This window comes from Coregonus clupeaformis, chromosome 24, assembly GCF_020615455.1.
Source record: "Coregonus clupeaformis isolate EN_2021a chromosome 24, ASM2061545v1, whole genome shotgun sequence".
Taxonomy (NCBI): Eukaryota; Metazoa; Chordata; class Actinopteri; order Salmoniformes; family Salmonidae; genus Coregonus; species Coregonus clupeaformis.
The window spans coordinates 34,486,254-34,506,318 of NC_059215.1; the positions used below are offsets into that span (position 1 = coordinate 34,486,254).

General features: G+C 42.6%; 1 protein-coding gene across 1 annotated transcript in view; it reads left to right on the top strand.

The window, feature by feature from the left end:
- Window positions 1-20,065, top strand: part of rtel1 (regulator of telomere elongation helicase 1) — a 52,918-nt gene that overhangs the window by 28,881 nt on the left and 3,972 nt on the right. Inside the window, exons 22-28 of the mRNA XM_041846107.2 lie at window positions 4,918-5,064; window positions 5,320-5,435; window positions 6,647-6,770; window positions 9,213-9,390; window positions 9,838-10,001; window positions 11,435-11,530; window positions 16,830-17,043. Of these exons, the coding sequence (XP_041702041.2) occupies window positions 4,918-5,064; window positions 5,320-5,435; window positions 6,647-6,770; window positions 9,213-9,390; window positions 9,838-10,001; window positions 11,435-11,530; window positions 16,830-17,043 (1,039 nt within the window). The remainder of the gene's footprint in view (window positions 1-4,917; window positions 5,065-5,319; window positions 5,436-6,646; window positions 6,771-9,212; window positions 9,391-9,837; window positions 10,002-11,434; window positions 11,531-16,829; window positions 17,044-20,065) is intronic.

The following is a 20,065-nucleotide window of genomic DNA, read 5'->3' on the forward strand; positions in this document are numbered from 1 at the left end:
AAAAAACATTTCCACTGCATTTCAGCCCTGCCACAAAAGGACCAGCTGCCATCATGTCAGTGATTCTCTCGTTAACACAGGTGAGAGTGATGACGAGGACAAGGCTGGAGATCACTCTCATGCTGATTTGAGTTAGAATAACAGACTGGAAGCTTTAAAAGGAGGGTGGTGCTTGAAATCATTGTTCTTCCTCTGTTAACCATGGTTACCTGCAAGGAAACACGTGCTGTCAGCATTGCTTTGCACAAAAAGGGCTTCACAGGCAAGGATATTGCTGCTAGTAAGATTGCACCTAAATCAACCATTTATCGGATCATCAAGAACTTCAAGGAGAGAGGTTCAATTGTTGTGAAGAAGGCGCCAAAGTCCAGCAAGCGCCAGGACCGTCTCCTAAAGTTGATTCAGCTGCGGGATCGGGGCACCACCAGTGCAGAGCTTGCTCAGGATTGGCAGCAGGCAGGTGTGAGTGCATCTGCACGCACAGTGAGGCGAAGACTTTTGGAGGATGTCCTGGTGTCAAGAAGGGCAGCAAAGAAGCCACTTCTCTCCAGGAAAAACATCAGGGACAGACTGATATTCTGCAAAAGGTACAGGGATTGGACTGCTGAGGACTGAGGTAAAGTCATTTTCTCTGATGAATCCCCTTTCCGATTGTTTGGGGTATCCGGAAAACACCTTGTCCGGAGAAGACAAGGTGAGCACTACCATCAGTCCTGTGTCATGCCAACAGTAAAGCATCCTGAGACCATTAATGTGTGGTGTTGCTTCTCAGCCAAGGGAGTGGGCTCACTCACAATTTTGCCTAAGAACACAGCCATGAATAAAGAATGGTACCAACACATCCTCCGAGAGCAACTTCTCCCAACCATCCAAGAACAGTTTGGTGACGACCAATGCTTTTTCCAGCATGATGGAGCACTTTGCCATAAGGCAAAAGTGATAACTAAGTGGCCCGGGGAACAAAACATCGACATTTTGGGTCCATGGCCAGGAAACTCCCCAGACCTTAATCCCATTGAGAACTTGTGGTCAATCCTCAAGAGGCAGGTGGACAAACAAAAACCCACAAATTCTGACAAACTCCAAGCATTGATTATGCAAGAATGGGCTGCCATCAGTCAGGATGTGGCCCAGAAGTTAATTGACAGCATGCCAGGGCGGATTGCAGAGGTCTTGAAAAAGAAGGGTCAACACTGCAAATATTGACTTTGCATAAACGTAATGTAATTGTCAATAAAAGCCTTTGACACTTATGGAATGCTTGTAATTATACTTCAGTACCATAGTAACATCTGACAAAAATATCTCATAACACTGAAGCAGCGAACTTTGTGAAGACCAATACTTGTCATTCTCAAAACTTTTGACCACGACTGTATTAGACTAAGCATAGGTGATTTGATGATGTTGAAATGTTAAAGCTGGAACAGTGGAGGCAGCTCCTGTTTTCTTGCGACTTGCGGTAACTCTCCGTGGTTCTAAATCAATAGTTGTTTAGTGGTCTGAAAATGTCGGAAACATTAACTTGCTTGACAATGCTGTAGGTCATGTAACTGTTTGTTATATGCAATATGCTTTGTGGACTTCACCGGACAGATGTTGCTCTCCGGTTTTGTGATGAAACACAGGTGTGTTTTAATTTTTTCTGCCACTGTGTCTTCTTATTGTCTCGGCCTTAAGCCTATATATCACGGTGGCAAGGCATATGAACTAACAGGTTATAGCGCAAACAACACAATTATCACACAGGTTGTAATATGGCTATTTTTTCCTGGCTTGGCTTCCCCAGTGATTTTACCCACGCACCGCTCTGGGGTAAAGTGAGATACCTGACGGGTTGGACGATACTGTTCTCGTCAATTATTTATAAAAAATGTATACTTAAACTGGAAATCAACCAATCCTCCATCGTTAAGGTAATGGAAAAATCATATGTTTCATTATGTAAATATTGAAAGAACGTGGGCGATGGAGAGGAACAAAGTGATGCAATTTGAGGATGTAGCGGAGAGTAGTGCAGTCACTGGAGATGCAGTGGATATAAAAAGTCTACACACCCCTGTTAAAATGTCAGGTTTTTGTGATGTAAAAGAATGAGACAAATATAAATCATGTCAGAACTTTTCCCACCTTTTTAATGTGACCTATAACGTGAACAATTCAATTGAAAAACAAACTGAAATCTTTGAGGGGGAAAAATAAAAAAACTCACAATAACCTGGTTGCATAAGTGTGCACACCCTTAAACTAATACTTTGTTGAAGCACCTTTTGATTTTATTACAGCACTCAGTCTTTTTGGGTAGGAGTCTATTAGCATGGCACATCTTGACGTGGCAATATTTGCCCACTCTTCTTTGCAAAAGCGCTCCAAATCTGTCAGATTGCGAGGACATCTCCTGTGCACAGCCCTCTTTTGATCACCCCAGAGATGTTAAATTGGATTCAGGTCTGGGCTCTGGCTGGGCCATTCCAAAACGTTAATCTTCTTCTGGTGAAGCTTTTGTGGATTTGGATGTGTGCTTTGGGTCGTTGTCGTGCTGAAAGGTGAACTTCCTCTTCGTCTTCAGCTTTCTAATGGACACCTGAAGGTTTTGTGCCAAAATGGCCTGGTATATGGAACGGTTCAGAATTCCCTCCACCCTGACTAAGGGCCCGGTTCCAGCTGAAGAAAAACAGCCCCAAAGCATGATGCTGCCACCACCATGCTTCACTGTGGGTATGGTGTTCTTTGGGTGATGTGCAGTGTTGTTTTTGCGCCAAACATACCTTTTGGAATTAAGGCCAAAAAGTTTAACCTTGGTTTCATCAGACCATAACACATTTTCCCACGTGATTTTGGGGGACTTGATGATTTGTTTTTGCAAACTTCAGCCAGGCTTGGATGTTTTTCTTTGTAAGAAAAGGCTTCCGTCTTGCCATCGTACCCCATAGCCCATTTATATGAAGAATATGGGAGATTGTTGTCACATGTAGCACACAGCCAGTACTTGCGAGAAATTCCTGCAGTTCCTTTAATGTTGCTGTAGGCCTCTTGGAAGCCTCCCTGACCAGTTTTCTTCTCGTCTTTTCATAAATTTTGGAAGGACGTCCAGTTCTTGGTAATGTCTCTGTTGTGCCATATTTTCTCCACTTGATGATGACTGTCTTCACTGTGTGCCATGGTATATGTAATGCTTTGGAAATTATTTTGTACCCTTCTCCTGACTGATATCTTTCAACAATGAGATCCCTCTGATGCTTTGGAAGCTCTCTGCGGACCATGGCTTTTGCTCTAAGAAAATGTCAGGAAAATCCTACTAGAACAGTTGAACTTTATTTGTGATTAACCAGTCACTTTAAATGATGGCAGGTGTGTAATGACTTCTATTTAACATGAGTTTGAATGTGATTGGTTAATTCTGAACACAGCCACATCCCCAGTTATAAGAGGGTGTGCACACTTATGCAACAGATATCCTTGCCAGTTTGTTTTTCAATTGAATTGTTCACATTATAGGTCACATTAACAGTGGAAAAAGTTCTGACGTGATCTATCTTTGTCTCATTATTTGACATCACAAAAACCTGGCATTTAAACAGGGGTGTGTATACATTTTATATCCACTGTAGGTGTGAGAACAGGTCTCTGGGCAGGTATGATGTCATTGATGTTTGTGCGTCTGTATGTTGTCCTTTGTATGTGTATGTTTGTATTGCGTAAAGAAAATCAGGAAAAACCAGTACAAATGCCTCAGTTTTTCTTGGCATTGCTCATACCTAGAATGACAGCATTGTTTGAGAACCGTTTCCCAGCATGGAAAAAAAGCTGCTGTTCTGTTATTATGATTGCTTTATTAAAACAAATAATGTACTTACATTTGTTCCTGGAGTGTGTCCCGTCGTAATCATTTCATCGGATAATCTACTTTTTGTGGACAGCAACCTTATAAAAAATATTGTTTAAGCCTTTTGACATAAATATCTTATAGCAAATTTGGGGGGTACCGCTGACCGGGACTTGAACCCGTGTCCAGCGACTGTCAACCCAACACCTTAGCTGGCACGCCAAGAGATCCGAACCGCTTGGCGAGGTCACTAGGTGTTTGGTTAAGGACGCTACACTACCCCTTCCTTCGTGAATGCGTGTCCGCACACCTCTCTATACCAAGTCCCTGAGGTGCACATGGCCCTCTGTTGGCCTCACGGGTGCCATCCCACTTCTGACACCAATGTAGGAAATTCTGGGTTAGCCCCGACCAGGACACAAACCCGCAGAAATAATGCGGTGCGACTCGAGTTTCGCAATCAGCTGGAAGACGTTGTCCCCTTTTTGTTCAGTCTCAGTGGAGGGAGGGTGCTGCATTCTACATCCTCCTCTGAGACTGACCATTTAGATTCAGGCACCGTCAGTCCAGTAAAAATAAAAAGCTAATTATTTCAAATTGTTGATTTATGCTCACTCAACTGTGCCTCACAAGTAATACAACAACTGATCTATTACTGGTGTGATCATACCTCAAGTTTTGAAATATTATTTTGAAATGGTCTGAGAAGAACAACATTGGCAGGGCAATTCAAGCATATCCAATATGCAGTAATAATGTATTGGGCTTATAACTTACTGCACAAACCTCATTGCTCCAGAACTGTTTTTAAAAGGTTGATGATTCATAGGCTTACGTTTTTTAAGACATGTTTAAAATTAAAAAAATCTGAGCGGTAGATCTCGGCTTGTATTTTGACTCAGAAAGCGATATTGACCACTGCCTTAGCCGTCACGCCAAAATATCTAAACCTCTTGACGAGGTCGCTAAGTGTTGGGTGATGGTCGCTGCAATATTTTGACAATGCATAGAGACGTCACTCTGAATTGATCTTAAGCCCATACAGTGGTATTTTCCGTGTGCCTTGATTGGTTTCCTTGTCCCTCTGCCAGGCCAGCGAGGGGCTGGATTTTGCTGACACGTACGGCCGAGGGGTCATCATCACTGGCCTCCCGTTCCCGCCCCGCATGGACCCCCGGGTCATTCTGAAGATGCAGTACCTGGACGAGATGTGCAGGAAGAAGACCTCTGGGGTGCAGGTAAGGAGGAAGCCCCTTCGCTGGTCCTCTGACTGACGGTCTATTACAGGATTTATTAGGGCTTCACTGATGGGTGCCCTTACGGAAGTGAGGTTCATGTAAATTGTCAATTCACTTTTTTTTTTTTACTAAAAACAAAACATATACTTTAAAACAATTTTTTTTGCGAAGATCTTCATGCACTAACAAGTTGGACTACTTGTTAATATGTGTGTTTCTCTGCTTGCCTTTCCGTGTGTGTGTCTGTCTGTGTAGTACCTGTCAGGGCAGAACTGGTATAGACAGCAGGCGTCCAGGGCGGTGAACCAAGCTATCGGCAGAGTCATTCGCCACCGTGATGACTACGGGGCTATCTTCTTGTGCGACCACAGGTCAGTATTGTATGCTGGTTATTTCAGGTTATCAGTGGTGTATGCTGGTCATTTCAGGTTATCAGTGGTGTATGCTGGTCATTTCAGGTTATCATCAGTGGTGAATGCCCATCATCTTATGGTTCCAGTCATAGGCCCCTAAATGGCAGGTAATACAAGAAGGAAAACAAGTAGGCAGCCAGTACGATGCAGAAAACTTTAGTGAACTGTTTACAGTTAATATATATACAACAAATACTTATAAGTAGGAGCAGACCAGCATATAGTCTTCTTCAGGCAGTGTTGGGGATGGAACATGACGTGTCTTTAGAAATAGAGGTAGACATTGAAAACATGACATGACAGGGACAAACTATATTGTTCTATAGGATTCTAGTCATCATCCTTTGCCTGATAACTCAAATGTGCAAGTCATCACTTGTCATCACCTGCTATTATGTGGAAAAAGGTAACATCAGCTATCCCACAATGTGTATGTATGGGTAGGTAGTTATTGTTTCAATAGAGTCACTCATGCCCTTCTCTATTCAATATTGATACGAAATTGAACTTCTGTTTACATTGTCAAGCTGTTCTGTTGTAAGGGTGGATTATTCGATCTAGTGTCACGTGTCTCTGTCAATACGGTCAGACAGATTGTTACACAATTTGAGTTTTGGTAACACTTTCTAAAAACAGTCAGTAATAAACCATGTATAAGGCATTTACAGTTTGCTCACCATTTCTCCCACATTTGTAAATGTTAGTAAGCTAGTTATTCACACATTATAAACAACTTTTTTAATTATTTATGAATGATTCATGAGATCATTAAAAATATGTTTAATATGTCCTTTTAAACCATTTACTAATCATTAGTTCAGTGTTTTTGAGGTCCCTAATATAAAGTCAGGGCTATCTAGGCTATACTTTATAAATACTTTATAAATGTTTTGAGTGACCAGTAATTTCTCACAAAAAGATGGACATTGGTAGACATTCCAGCAGTACTTGATGCTCTTTAAGGTGTCAAAATGGCCTAAATCATATCAATGGTAAAATAATAAGCAGTAGCTTACCATCATTTTCAAATGTGGGAGTAATGAGTAATAAATGGTGAACAAACTGTTTGTAAATGCCTTATAAATGATTTATTACTGAACGTTATTATAGTGTTACCAGAGTTTTTCCTATCATGCAACTCTATAGTGTCCGTTCGCTATTTCCTCCAGGTTCAAAAGCACAGACGCACGTGCCCAGCTACCCTCGTGGGTGAGGCCCTACGTGCGCACTTACGACAACTTTGGGAATGTGGTCCGTGACGTGGCCCAGTTCTTCAGAGTTGCACAGAAACTTGTAAGTGGGTCAAGCAGAAGAGTACATCTTGAGTGACTTTGACTGCTTATAGTGAACCATTAAATTATACATTTGGAATGTACTGTAATAATAACCCTTAAAGGAAAGGTACACCCATTTTGAATGTTACATTGTTTTTGTGCATCTCTGAGTGATGTTTTATTGATTCGCTAGGTCATTTCATGTTTTCATGTGTATCTGAGTTATTGGCGTTCAAGCAGCAGCACTGTGATAAAGTCGTTCTCAGTACACTGGAAGTTAATAGGAATACGACTTTTAGATCGCGAAAACGTCTATCAGACGTCAGATTTCATAACTGGCCGATGTCATAACTTGGGAGGATGTCGTTTCTCGAATGAGCTATTGATCATATTTTTGCGATATTCCTACCTCGAAATGTGTAATTTAACGGAGGATCTAGCACATTTTTCCTATTTGTCTGCCTCTAGTCCAGGGTGCATTGCATGGTGCCGTTGCCAGATATATTATAGAAAGGAGATAGGAATCCAATGAATGAAGGCAAGTGCATTCGGAAAGTATTCAGACCCCTTGACTTTTTCCACATTTTGTTACATTACAGCCTTATTCTAAAATGGGTTTTTTTTAAATTACAAAATCAATCTACACACAATACCTCATAATTACAGAGCAAAAACTGGTTTTTAGACATTTTTGCAAATGTATTAAAAATAAAAACCTGAAATAACATTTACATAAGTATTCAGACCCTTTACTCAGTACCTTTGGCAGATATTATTGTCTTGAGTCTTCTTGGGTATGACGCTACAAGCTTGGCACACCTGTATTTGGGGAGTTTCTCCCATTCTTCTCTGCAGATCCTCTCAAGCTCTTTCAGGTTGGATGGGGAGTGTCACTGCACAGCTATTGTCACGTCTCTCCAGAGATGTTTGATCGGGTTCAAGTCCAGGCTCTGGCTGGGCCACTCAAGGACATTCAGAGACTTGTCCCAAAGCCACTCCTGCGTTGTCTTGGCTGTGTGCTTAGGGTCATTGTCCTGTTGGAAGGTGAACCTTCGCCCCAGTCTGAGGTCCTGAGTGCTCTGAAGCAGATTTTCATCAAGGATCTCTCTGTAATTTGCTCCGTTCATCTTTCCCTCGATCCTGACTAGTCTCCCAGTCCCTGCCACTGAAAAACATCCCCACAACATGATGCTGCCGCCACCATGCTTCACCGTATGCATGGTGCCAGGTTTCCTCCAGACATGATGCTTGGCATTCAGGCCAAAGAGTTCAATCTTGGTTTCATCAGACCAGAGAATATTGTTTTCCATGGTCTTAGAGTCATTTCGGTGCCTTTTGGCAAACTCTAAGCGGGCTGTCATGAGCCTTTTACTGAGGAGTGGCTCCCGTCTGGCCACTCTACCATAAAAGGCCTGATTGGTGGAGTGCTGCAGAGATGGTTGTCCTTCTGGAAGGTTCTCCCATCTCCACAGAGGAACTCTGGAGCTCTGTCAGAGTGACCATCGGGTTCTTGGTCACCTCCCTGACCAAGGCCCTTTCCCCCGATTGCTCAGGTGTGCCAGACGGCCAGCTCTAGGAAGAGTCTAGGTGTTTCCAAACTTATTCCATTTAAGAATGATGGAGGCCACTGTGTTCTTGGGACCTTCAATGCTGCAGACATTTTGGGGTATCCTTCCCCAGATCTGTGCCTTGACACAATCCTGTCTCGGAGCTCTACGGACAATTCCTTCGACCTCATGGCTTGGTTTTTACTCTAACATGTACTGTCAACTGTGTATAGACAGGTGTGTTCCTTTCCAAATCATGTCCAATCAATTGAATTTACCACAGGTGGACTCCAATCAAGTTGTACAAACATCTCAAGGATCATCAATGGAAACAGGATGCACCTGAGCTCAATTTCGAGTCTCATAGCAAAGGGTCTCAATACTTATGTAAATAAGGTATTTCTAATTTCTAAAAACCTGTTTTCACTTCGTCATTACGGGGTATTGTGTGTAGATTGAGGGAAACAAGTAATTTAATCAATTTCAGAATAAGGCTATTACGTAACAAAATGTTGAAAAAGTCAAGGGGTCTGAATACTTTCCAAATGCACTGTATATTATTATTTTAGAAGAAATAGGGAATTATTTAAGAAATGTGCAAGGCTGCCAATACATTTGGCCAGAACTGTACATCTTTCCTCAGAACTGTAGCCTACAACTCTCCTCAGAACTGTAATGTACATTTTTCGTCGGAACTGTAGCCTACAGCTTTCCTCAGAACAGTCGATCTCTCTCGATTACACTGCGGATATTGTCAATGGGTGATTTAGAGATGCACAACTGGGGATGAATCTGTTAAATGCCTCCATTTTGTTTTGTAGTTTCACTGCAGACGTGAGATATAATTTTTGTCGAATTCTGATCTCAATCTTGACCTCTGAACTCTCTGACCTCTGACTGTTCTAATGTCCCAGAGGCCTCCTCCAGAGAAGAAGCCTGCAAAGGGGAGCTGTGGTGGGGCGGTACACTCGGCAGATGCCCAGTATGCCAGCGCCAGACCCTGCCACTCCCAGGGCTCCACCCAGAGAGGTTTCGCCCTGAAGGCAAAAATACTGGACTCCCACGTGCCCAGTCTGAAAAGGCGACGGCTGAGTGAGTATCTACACCGCACATGCAGTGGCACCAATGCATGGTTTGAGTGAAAGTTTTAGTTACATAACAATATTTCTCCTTTTGCTTCTCATCAGTTCCCTATGTCATGTGCAGACCTGGGTCAAATACCTGTTAAATACTATTTGAGATGTGCTTGACTTAATTTGAAGTTTGCACTTTTGGGACTATTCTATTGGTTCCATTGTACTGGGTGGGCAAACTAAATCAAGCACAGCTGTAATATATGAAAGTCATTTTTTGTTTAACCAGGTAGTCTCATTGAGATTATACAAAATCTATTTTTCAGGAGAGACCTGAGCCATTTGCCACAGGTCTGGTCATGTTTGTGTGTCTGGAAGTGACTCGTCTTATCACCTGTCTTGTCATCTGTCTCATCACCTCTTTTCACTTGTCTCATCAACTGTCTCCGTCTGTTTCTGGTCTCAGATGAGCATGTAGGCAGTGAGGGGAATGGCATGGCCAGGCTGTGCATCGAGTACGAAACGGAGATGGAGTCGAGCCGAAGGAGGCCGGCCGGCCTGCTGGACGCCCTGGAGCACAGCGACAGCCGCTATGGAGATGAAGACGAGGTCCTAGCGGGCGAGGATAGGGTACACTTGGCTTTACTACAGAAACCTGTGTCTGAACAGATGAGTTGGAGAAAGGTGTTCCCTTATTCCCGTAAAAATAATATCACGGAAAGTTCTACTGAACACATCTGGTCTGGTTAAACAGATGCAGTAGGAGAAATGCATTTTACACTGCTTTGATGCAACTGCCAATATCGTTTTACCTCTGTCGCTAGACAAAGTTCGATACACGTCAACATAAACTTACCGGGAAGTCACTACAGTGAATGATGACAGTTTCACCAATGATTGTCTACACTATTGACTGCTGTTGGCTAACTTACGGCCAAATAATTAATGTAATTGACAATAGAGGCGATTTCCCAGACACAGATCATTTAGGGAAACCGTCCCTAAGTGATGAAATAAGGAGTCTGATTGGGAAAGGCTAGGAATCCACAGCATTGAGCAAAAACATGTTTCAGCTGATTAAATATGAGCAAGCATATTAGCTAGAGCTTAAATTACCATAGAAATGTTCTCAATCTATTTCTATTACTCCTCTCATCCAGTTGTCTACAAAATACTTCTACTATCTTTCATTGATTTTATTAGTTGTTTTAAATTAACATTATTAAATCAAACAGATTAAATCAAATATCATTCCATACTTGTAATCAATGAAAATGTAACATAATGCTATTGTTTCCCTTATTGCTAGCTAGTATGTGGCGCTTGCTAGGCACTACGTACAGTTTCCAGTAATCCACTCACTAAGATTTTTTAATGACATAGTCATTTTGTATCAGCACAACCAAAATGTGACACATTTAAAACTACAGATTCACCACACCAGTGGTTGAGCACATTTTATAATGTCCAATTGTTTACTCAGACTTCCCTCTTTCTCTCTGCCATTTTTTCTAAATGCCATGTCCCACTTAACGCTGAGCAAACGAACAAGGGATGTGTGTTTATGGTCCGAACAAAATGCTCTCTTTTTCCAGTTCCCAAAAGCCATGTGGAGGCGGTGGTTGTCTCAACACACATTTAGTCAGTCAGGAAATAAATACTAGATACCTGCAAGCTTAGGCTAGTTATTGGATGTGATAACACTATGTTTGAAGTTAGTCAGTCAAGTAATATAGGCTCTGTTCCTTCCAATATCATAGCATATATCCTGGCTGCTCTTTCACTCAATAGTTTCCTGAAATATTGTAAAATGTCCTTGGTCACGATTGAGCAATCAATAGACCATAATGAGAATAATATAATCCGCTCATGTAAGGTGCTGTTTTTACTGTCCAGGGATGCTATGAGCTAAGGTTGTGTAAGGTAAAGGCTGTTTACAGCAGATTTAGGAGGACCATAGGTGATCATAGCAAAAGTGTATGTTTTTTTGTATAAATGTAGTACTGAATAAAACTGCTGATGATGTTAACAACATTGTCTGATAATGGTTCCATTCCCTTTAGGCTAATCGCTTATCCACGCTGTCTCTTCAATACGACAAGCGCGTGGATGACGAATTGCGTGGTGGAAAACGAAAAATCAAAGTGGTCCAAGAACGGGTATGTGAAATACTGTATGTCTAAACACAACTGCTGTTAAAAGCCCTATAGCGCACTAAGTTTGAGGCCTGTGCGCAACTCATCCTCACGCTTCCCCCAACACTTGCAGGTTGGTCACAGAGGAATGATGGCACAAACAATTGTTCCAGAAATACCTTATAAGGCTAACGCTAAGACTAGCCCCCAGCTCCATACCACAGTCACAAGAGCCTCTCACTCCATTATGTGTCATCCGCATTGTTGATCCGTAACATCATTGGCACAAGGAAGTTTGTGGAACAAAATAAACTCAGCAAAAAAAGAAACATCCTCTCACTGTCAACTGTGTTTATTTTCAGCAAAGTTAACGTGTAAATATTTGTATGAACATAACAAGATTCAACAACTGAGACAAAAACTGAACAAGTTCCACAGACGTGACTAACAGAAATTGAATAATGTGTCCCTGAACAAAGGGGGGGGGGTCAAAATCAAAAGTAACAGTCAGTATCTGGTGTGGCCACCAGCTGCATTAAGTACTGCAGTGCATCTCCTCCTCATGGACTGCACCAGATTTGCCAGTTCTTGCTGTGAGATGTTACCCCACTCTTCCACCAAGGCACCTGCAAGTTCCTGGACATTTCTGGGGGGAATGGCCCTAGCCCTCACCCTCCGATCCAACAGGTCCCAGACGTGCTCAATGGGATTGAGATACGGGCTCTTCGCTGGCCATGGCAGAACACTGACATTCCTGTCTTGCAGGAAATCACGCACAGAACGAGCAGTATGGCTGGTGGCTTTGTCATGCTGGAGGGTCATGTCAGGGTGAGTCTACAGGAAGGGTACCACATGAGGGAGGAGGATGTCTTCCCTGTTACACACAGTGTTGAGATTGCCTGCAATGACAACAAGCTCAGTCCGATGATGCTGTGACACACCGCCCCAGACTATGATGGACCCTCCACCTCCAAATCGATCCCGCTCCAGTGTACAGGCCTCGGTGTAACGCTCATTCCTTTGACGATAAACGCGAATCCGACCATCCCCCCTGGTGAGACAAAACCGCGACTCGTCAGTGAAGAGCACTTTTTGCCAGTCCTGTCTGGTCCAGCGACGGTGGGTTTGTGCCCAGCGACGAGCGATGGTGGGTTTGTGCCCATAGGCGACGTTGTTGCCGGTGGTGTCTGGTGAGGACCTGCCTTACAACAGGCCTACAAGCCCTCAGTCCAGCCTCTCTCAGCCTATTGCGGACAGTCTGAGCACTGATGGAGGGATTGTGCGTTCCTGGTGTAACTCGGGCAGTTGTTGTTGCCATCCTGTACCTGTCCCACAGGTGTGATGTTCGGATGTACCGATCCTGTGCAGGTGTTACACGTGGTCTGCCAATGCGAGGACGATCAGCTGTCCGTCCTGTCTCCCTGTAGCGCTGTCTTAGGCGTCTCACAGTACGGACATTGCAATTTATTGCCCTGGCCACATCTGCAGTCCTCATGCCTCTTTGCAGCATGCCTAAGACACGTTTCACGCAGATGAGCAGAGACCCTGGGCATCTTTCTTTTGGTGTTTTTCAGAGTCAGTAGAAAGGCCTTTTAGTGTCCTAAGTTTTCTTAACTGTGACCTTAATTGCCTACCGTCTGTAAGCTGTTAGTGTCTAAACGATCGTTCCACAGGTGCATGTTCATTAATTGTTATGGTTCATTGAACAAGCATGGGAAACAGTGTTAAAACCCTTTACAATGAAGGTCTGTGAAGTTATTTTGATTTTTACGAATTATCTTTGAAAGACGGTCCTGAAAAAGGGATGTTTCTTTTTTTGCTGAGTTTACATTGAACAGGAGCTCCATTATTTATTCTGGCATGGAAGTTTCTGTGTGTGATACTGACTCACAGAAAATCGTGCTTGACCTAATGTTGATACTTGTCTGTTTGGCCAACCGTGAACATACTCATGGTTTGTATTAATATTACCTAGGTACAATGAAATGGCACTGTTATGTTGCAGTTGCAGAAATTAACTTTTGACACAATAGAAGTTTTGAAAATTCATTGAGACTCATTCAAATTGATTTGGTTTGAGCAAATATACTACCGTAAAACTTTAATAGTCTGGGCGTTTTTATTTGCTTCAATAACTGAACACAACCGGGCCTTATTAGCATCAGGCTTCTATTTGAGCCAGGCGTCTCTTTCCAACAGTAGTGCGCCATCTGACTGAAAACACAATGCGCTCGAGGAATTTGTCAAGCCAGCCTGCACTAGCAGCGAATTTTATCACTGCTAGCTTGAATTTGATATTTTCTTTTTGGTGGCGCAATGGTTAGCAACAATGACAGAATAAACTAAATAAATTATGGACATGACCATGGGAATATCAGAGCGGTGTCCATTGTAACCTCAAACAATTTGTTTAGACCCAGCAGTTATTTGAAACAGGCATTTATTTGCTGAAATGTGTGCCGATGCCCAGCTATTAAAAGAGTGTAATTTAAGTTTTACGGTAAGTTGTAGGTTTATTTCATACTATGGTGAATCAATCCTGTGTTATAGTAGGGTGGTTCTTGAATTGGTGGCATTGATTTGGGCATGGCATTTGGGCAACAATTTACTTCATTTTCAATTTTATTTAATTTGGTTAGATCTTTACTATTCTAAATCAACTAATATGGCAGCTTAAATACTTTAAATAATTTGTACCATTGTGATAACATTGTGCCACCACTAGGAGTAGTAACACCAATTACACATTTTAGGTCATTGAGGATTTTCTTAAATGGAGGCCACAGATGCTAAAATCTACGGTTAAAAACATTTACTAAAGTGATATGATTAATCCTTTTGCTCACAATGTAATTAGCCTTCATTTAAATTGAGTAACACCAATGACACTTTGTATTTAGACACACCAGATTATCAATGCATTCCTCATATTTATGACATACTAAAAGGGTAATAATTGTCTTTAATATAGACCCTTCCCCCTATAACAGTTTGCTATTGGAGAGAATGCTCAAGGTTCCTGTATGTCTTAGTAATGACTGAATTTCAAGGCGGTAACACCAATGACATAAAACTAATTACATAAAACCAATTTGTCACGAAAATGCACTGACAGAGGAAAAAGTTTGTTGACACAGGCTTGATTGAACTACACTGAACAAAAATATAAACGCAACACGTAAAGTGTTGGTCCCATGTTTCATGAGCTGAAATTAAAGATCCCATATGCACAAAAAGCAAATGTCTGTAGAATTCTGTGCAAACATTTGTTGCATCCCCGTTAGAGCGCATTTCTTCTTTGCCAAGAAGGTGTGGCATATCAAGAAGCTTCTTAAACAGCATGATCATTACACAGGTGCTACTTGTGGTGGGGACAATAAAAGGCCACTCTAAAATGTGCAGTTTTGTCACACAACGCAATGCCACAGATGTCTCAAATTTTGAGGGAGCGTGCAATTGGCATGCTGACAGCAGGAGTGTCCACCAGAGCTGTTGCCAGATAATTTAATGTTAATTTCTCTACCATAAACCGCCTCCAACAAAGTTTTAAAGAATTTGGCAGTAAGTCCAACCGGTATTGCTTCGTGTGGGCGAGTGGTTTGCTGAACAGAGTGCCCCATGGTGGGGTTTTGGTATGGGCAGGCATAAGCTATGGACAACAAACAATTGTATTTTATCGATGGCTATTTGAATGCACAGAGATACCGTGACGAGATCCTGAGGCCCATTGTCGTGCCATTCATCGCCGCCATCACCTCATGTTTCAACATGATAATGCACAGCCTCATGTCACAAGGATCTGAACACTATTCCTGGAAGCTGAAAATGTCCCATTTTCTTCCATGGCCTGCATACTCACCAGACATGTCACCCATTGAGCATGTTTGCGATGCTCTGGATCGACGTGTATGACAGCATGTTCCAGTTCCCACCAATATCAAGCAACTTCGCACAGCCATTGAAGAGGAGTGGGACAACATTCCACAGGCCACAATCAACAGCCTGATCAACTCTATGCAAAGGAGATGAGTCATGCTGCATGAGGCAAATGGTGGTCACACCAGATACGGACTGGTTTTCTGATCCATGCCCCTAGTTTTTTTTAAAGGTATCTGTGACCAACAGATGCATATCTGTATTCCCAATCATGTTAAATCCATAGATTTAGGGCCTAATGAATTTATTTCAATGGGTGGATTTCCTTATGTGAACTGTAACTCAGTCAAATTTTTGAAATTGTTGCATGTTGCATTTATATTTTTGTTCAGTATATTTTATGCAGTAAAAGTACGGTGATTGGTTAAAATTGTGTGACTTCGCATAATATGCTGGGAATTGTTGATTTGCAAAAAGTGTTAGAATCGCGAAATCCTGGAGGGACTGCAAAGTATGGAGTAGATTTGGCGCTCTTTTGTCCCCTCGTTTTGAATATTTTCCACAATAGACTCCCCAGTGATTACCTCGCACAATTCCAAGCAATCTCCCTTCCACTTCGTTCACGCCCTCTCAAACAACTCTCACTCAAATGTCATGTGCATGTTATGGAGTGGAACTGTAAGCGTGGAGGCCTGATTTGGTGGAGTGCTGCAGAGACAGTTGTCCTTCTGGAAGGTTCTCCCATCTCCACAGAGGAACTCTGGAGCTCTGTCAGTGACCATCGGGTTCTTGGTCACCTCCCTGACCAAGGCCCTTCTCCCCCGATTGCTCAGTTTGGCCGGGCGGCCAGCTCTAGGAAGAGTCATGGTGGTTCCAAACTTCTTCCATTTAAGAATGATGGAGGCCACTGCGTTCTTGGGGACCTTCAATGCTGCAGAAATTTTTTGGTACCGTTCCCCAGATCTGTGCCTCGACACAATCCTGTCTCGGAGCTCTACGGACATTTTCTTCGACCTCATGACTTGATTATTTCTCTGACATGCACTGTCAGACCTTATATACTGTGGGACCTTATATAGACAGGTGTGTGCCTTTCCAAATCATGTCCAATCAATTCAATTTACCACAGGTGGACTCCAATCAAGTTGTACAAACTTCTCAAGGATGATCAATGGAAACAGGATGCACCTGAGCTCAATTTCGAGTCTCATAGCAAAGGGTCTTAATACTTATGTAAATAAGGTATTTCTGTTTTTTATTTTTAATACATTTGTAAAGAATTTGTAAAAACCTGTTTTTGCTTTGTCGTTATGGGGTATTGTGTGTAGATTGCTGAGGATTTTTTTTTCAAATATTTACAGTGAAATACCCTTGCATCTGTCATGGCTAGACACACTAGGATGTATGACACACTAACACACCATTTCTCCCTTTCCACCTTTCAAAGAAAATCCCCCTGGCTCCTGATGTGTCAGAAGAGGGCAAAGCGGGAAAAGCCAAGTCGTTCCTGGCAGAAATGAAAAAGTCGCTGAGTCAGGTTAATTTCCAGCGAATCATGGCGGCCCTGCAGACGTACAAACGGACGGATGACCTTGATGAACTGCTTGCCGAGGCAGCAGACCTCTTCACTGGGGACGCCAACACCCACAACCTGCTCCGAGGTGTGTGTATGTGTGCTTGTGGGTTCAGCTTGTATAGTAATGGGTCTCGGCCTTGTGTGTTCAATGCTGGGCTCACCTGAGTCATCAGGTCACTCTCACTCAGCTAGAGAAAATGGAACCTGCTCAATGGTACATTCTAATGTTAAACATTTGCTGCATGTGCCTGAAGTGTGTGTGTGTTTGTGCGTGTACAGCCTGTCCAGGAGTGGGGGAGGGCATGAATTAATCGTAGGGAAAAACTAAATAGCAGTCATCCCAGTCACTTCCCTTGAAGTCGCACCCCTCTTGTATACATTGACCCCGCATGATAACGATGGCTGTCATTTAGGCTTGTCCAATCTAGAGTTCTCATCGGACCTGAAAATTCGAGCCCGGTCTTGCCCAAGCCAGCTCGGTCCGACATCACAGAAATGTAATGAGTACAACAACCCCCCCCAAAAAAAGAAAAGTTTTCTAGAAAACAGTATATTGATTTAAACTGGTGTTGAGAACAATGTGGCGGAATTGGGAGGGAGCGAAGTGAGAAGATGAGGAAACAGCCCTTGTCATAGAAAAGCAAAGAGAGCTGAAAACTCAGAGAATATTGGGATAAAGTTGGCTAATGCAATTGAAGTGTGTTATTTTGCTCTTGACTCGCGTATAGGCTATAATAGCCTTATATAATCTATCCACTATCGAGCTGTTAGTGCGTCTTGTTTTATGTCTTAAGTAATTTAGCCTACTTCAATATACAGTCTCTCAATCAATCATTCATGAATTTCATTACACAGCATACAAGTCATTTATGCCTTTAAAGCTGAAATTCTTAATGGTGAAACTGCCACGTCCGTTTCCAATATTACAACAACATAGAAGTTACTGCAAACAACAGACAGTCTTTTTCCCTTGGACATCATTGCACACGCAATTTGGAATATGGACTGCAATTTCACCTCTACTCTGTCAACAACAACAAAAACAATAACGGCCATGACGCTGTTTGCCCCTATTGCGGATTTCATCTTTAAATACAACAAGCATTTTATTTTGAAAATTAAATAATAAAGGGAGCCTTGATTAAACAATAAGTACATAACTATTTTCTGCCAAACAACCATTTGAATATTCCCTCAAAAGCCCTGTGTTTTGAATGCATGGTTTATTCCGAAATAACTGCATCAAGCCTATGCCTGATTAGGAAAACATTTTGATCAATTATGGCTCTACTTTAGATAGTTTGCAAGGTCCAGCAAGGCACATTAGCAGGGCAGTCATAGGGAGTATTTTGTTAGGATGTGTCAGCGTTAACAGATGCCATTGGAATTATGTGTGTCTCCTGATTCTGAGACGCACTGCCTGTTGTGGTCTTGTGGATCATTTTCCTGAGTGCAGCCTCTTTGAATCGCAATTCGAAACTTTTCAATCGTCAGAAAAATACATTTCATCATGGCCACAAATTTCTCTGGCCCAGCCAATATTGGAATCCTGGCGCCGCTAGTGGCTGCTGCTGAGAGACCGCAGTAGGTGCGAAGACACGTATACTTTTTTTCCCCTTCTCAAACACAGCGTGGCAAGGCCGAAACCGCCTGGCCCGAATCAATTCTACGAATTTAAGGTCGGCCTGGTATAAGACCATCGGGTTCGGGCTGAGAATGAAAACAGTAGCCCAACCATGAGCCAGTCCTGTGTGAAGGTCAAAATATTGTATTAATGACATTCCCTGGATCTGTATTGTCTACTGTTTTTGGTCATCATTGTCAGTTTTAAATGACAACTTCAAGAGAATTACATTAATCAGCATTACGACTGCAACAGGAATTTGAAATCTTTGTCTCAAGAGAATCCGTTAGAAACCGGGCGTTTTAAAGCAGTCATCATAGCCAGTCATGGCCAGCACACCATTAAATGTACAGTGGGGGAAAAAAGTATTTAGTCAGCCACCAATTGTGCAAGTTCTCCCACTTAAAAAGATGAGAGAGGCCTGTAATTTATCATAAGTACACGTCAACTATGACAGACAAATTGAGAAAAAAAAATCCTGAAAATCACATTGTAGGATTTTTAATGAATTTATTTGCAAATTATGGTGGAAAATAAGTATTTGGTCACCTACAAACAAGCAAGATTTCTGGCTTTCACAGACCTGTAACTTCTTCTTTAAGAGGCTCCTCTGTCCTCTACTCGTTACCTGTATTAATGGCACCTGTTTGAACTTGTTATCAGTATAAAAGACACCTGTCCACAACCTCAAACAGTCACACTCCAAACTCCACTATGGCCAAGACCAAAGAGCTGTCAAAGGACACCAGAAACAAAATTGTAGACCTGCACCAGGCTGGGAAGACTGAATCTGCAATAGGTAAGCAGCTTGGTTTGAAGAAATCAACTGTGTGAGCAATTATTAGGAAATGGAAGACATACAAGACCACTGATAATCTCCCTCGATCTGGGGCTCCACGCAAGATCTCACCCCGTGGGGTCAAAATGATCACAAGAACGGTGAGCAAAAATCCCAGAACCACACGGGGGGACCTAGTGAATGACCTGCAGAGAGCTGGGACCAAAGTAACAAAGCCTACCATCAGTAACACACTACGCCGCCAGGGACTCAAATCCTGCAGTTCCAGACGTGTCCCCCTGCTTAAGCCAGTACATGTCCAGGCCCGTCTAATGTTTGCTAGAGTGCATTTGGATGATCCAGAAGAGGATTGGGAGAATGTCATATGGTCAGATGAAACCAAAATAGAACTTTTTGGTAAAAACTCAACTCGTCGTGTTTGGAGGACAAAGAATGCTGAGTTGCATCCAAAGAACACCATACCTACTGTGAAGCATGGGGGTGGAAACATCATGCTTTGGGGCTGTTTTTCTGCAAAGGGACCAGGACGACTGATCCGTGTAAAGGAAAGAATGAATGGGGCCATGTATCGTGAGATTTTGCGTGAAAACCTCCTTCCATCAGCAAGGGCATTGAAGATGAAACGTGGCTGGGTCTTTCAGCATGACAATGATCCCAAACACACCGCCCGGGCAACGAAGGAGT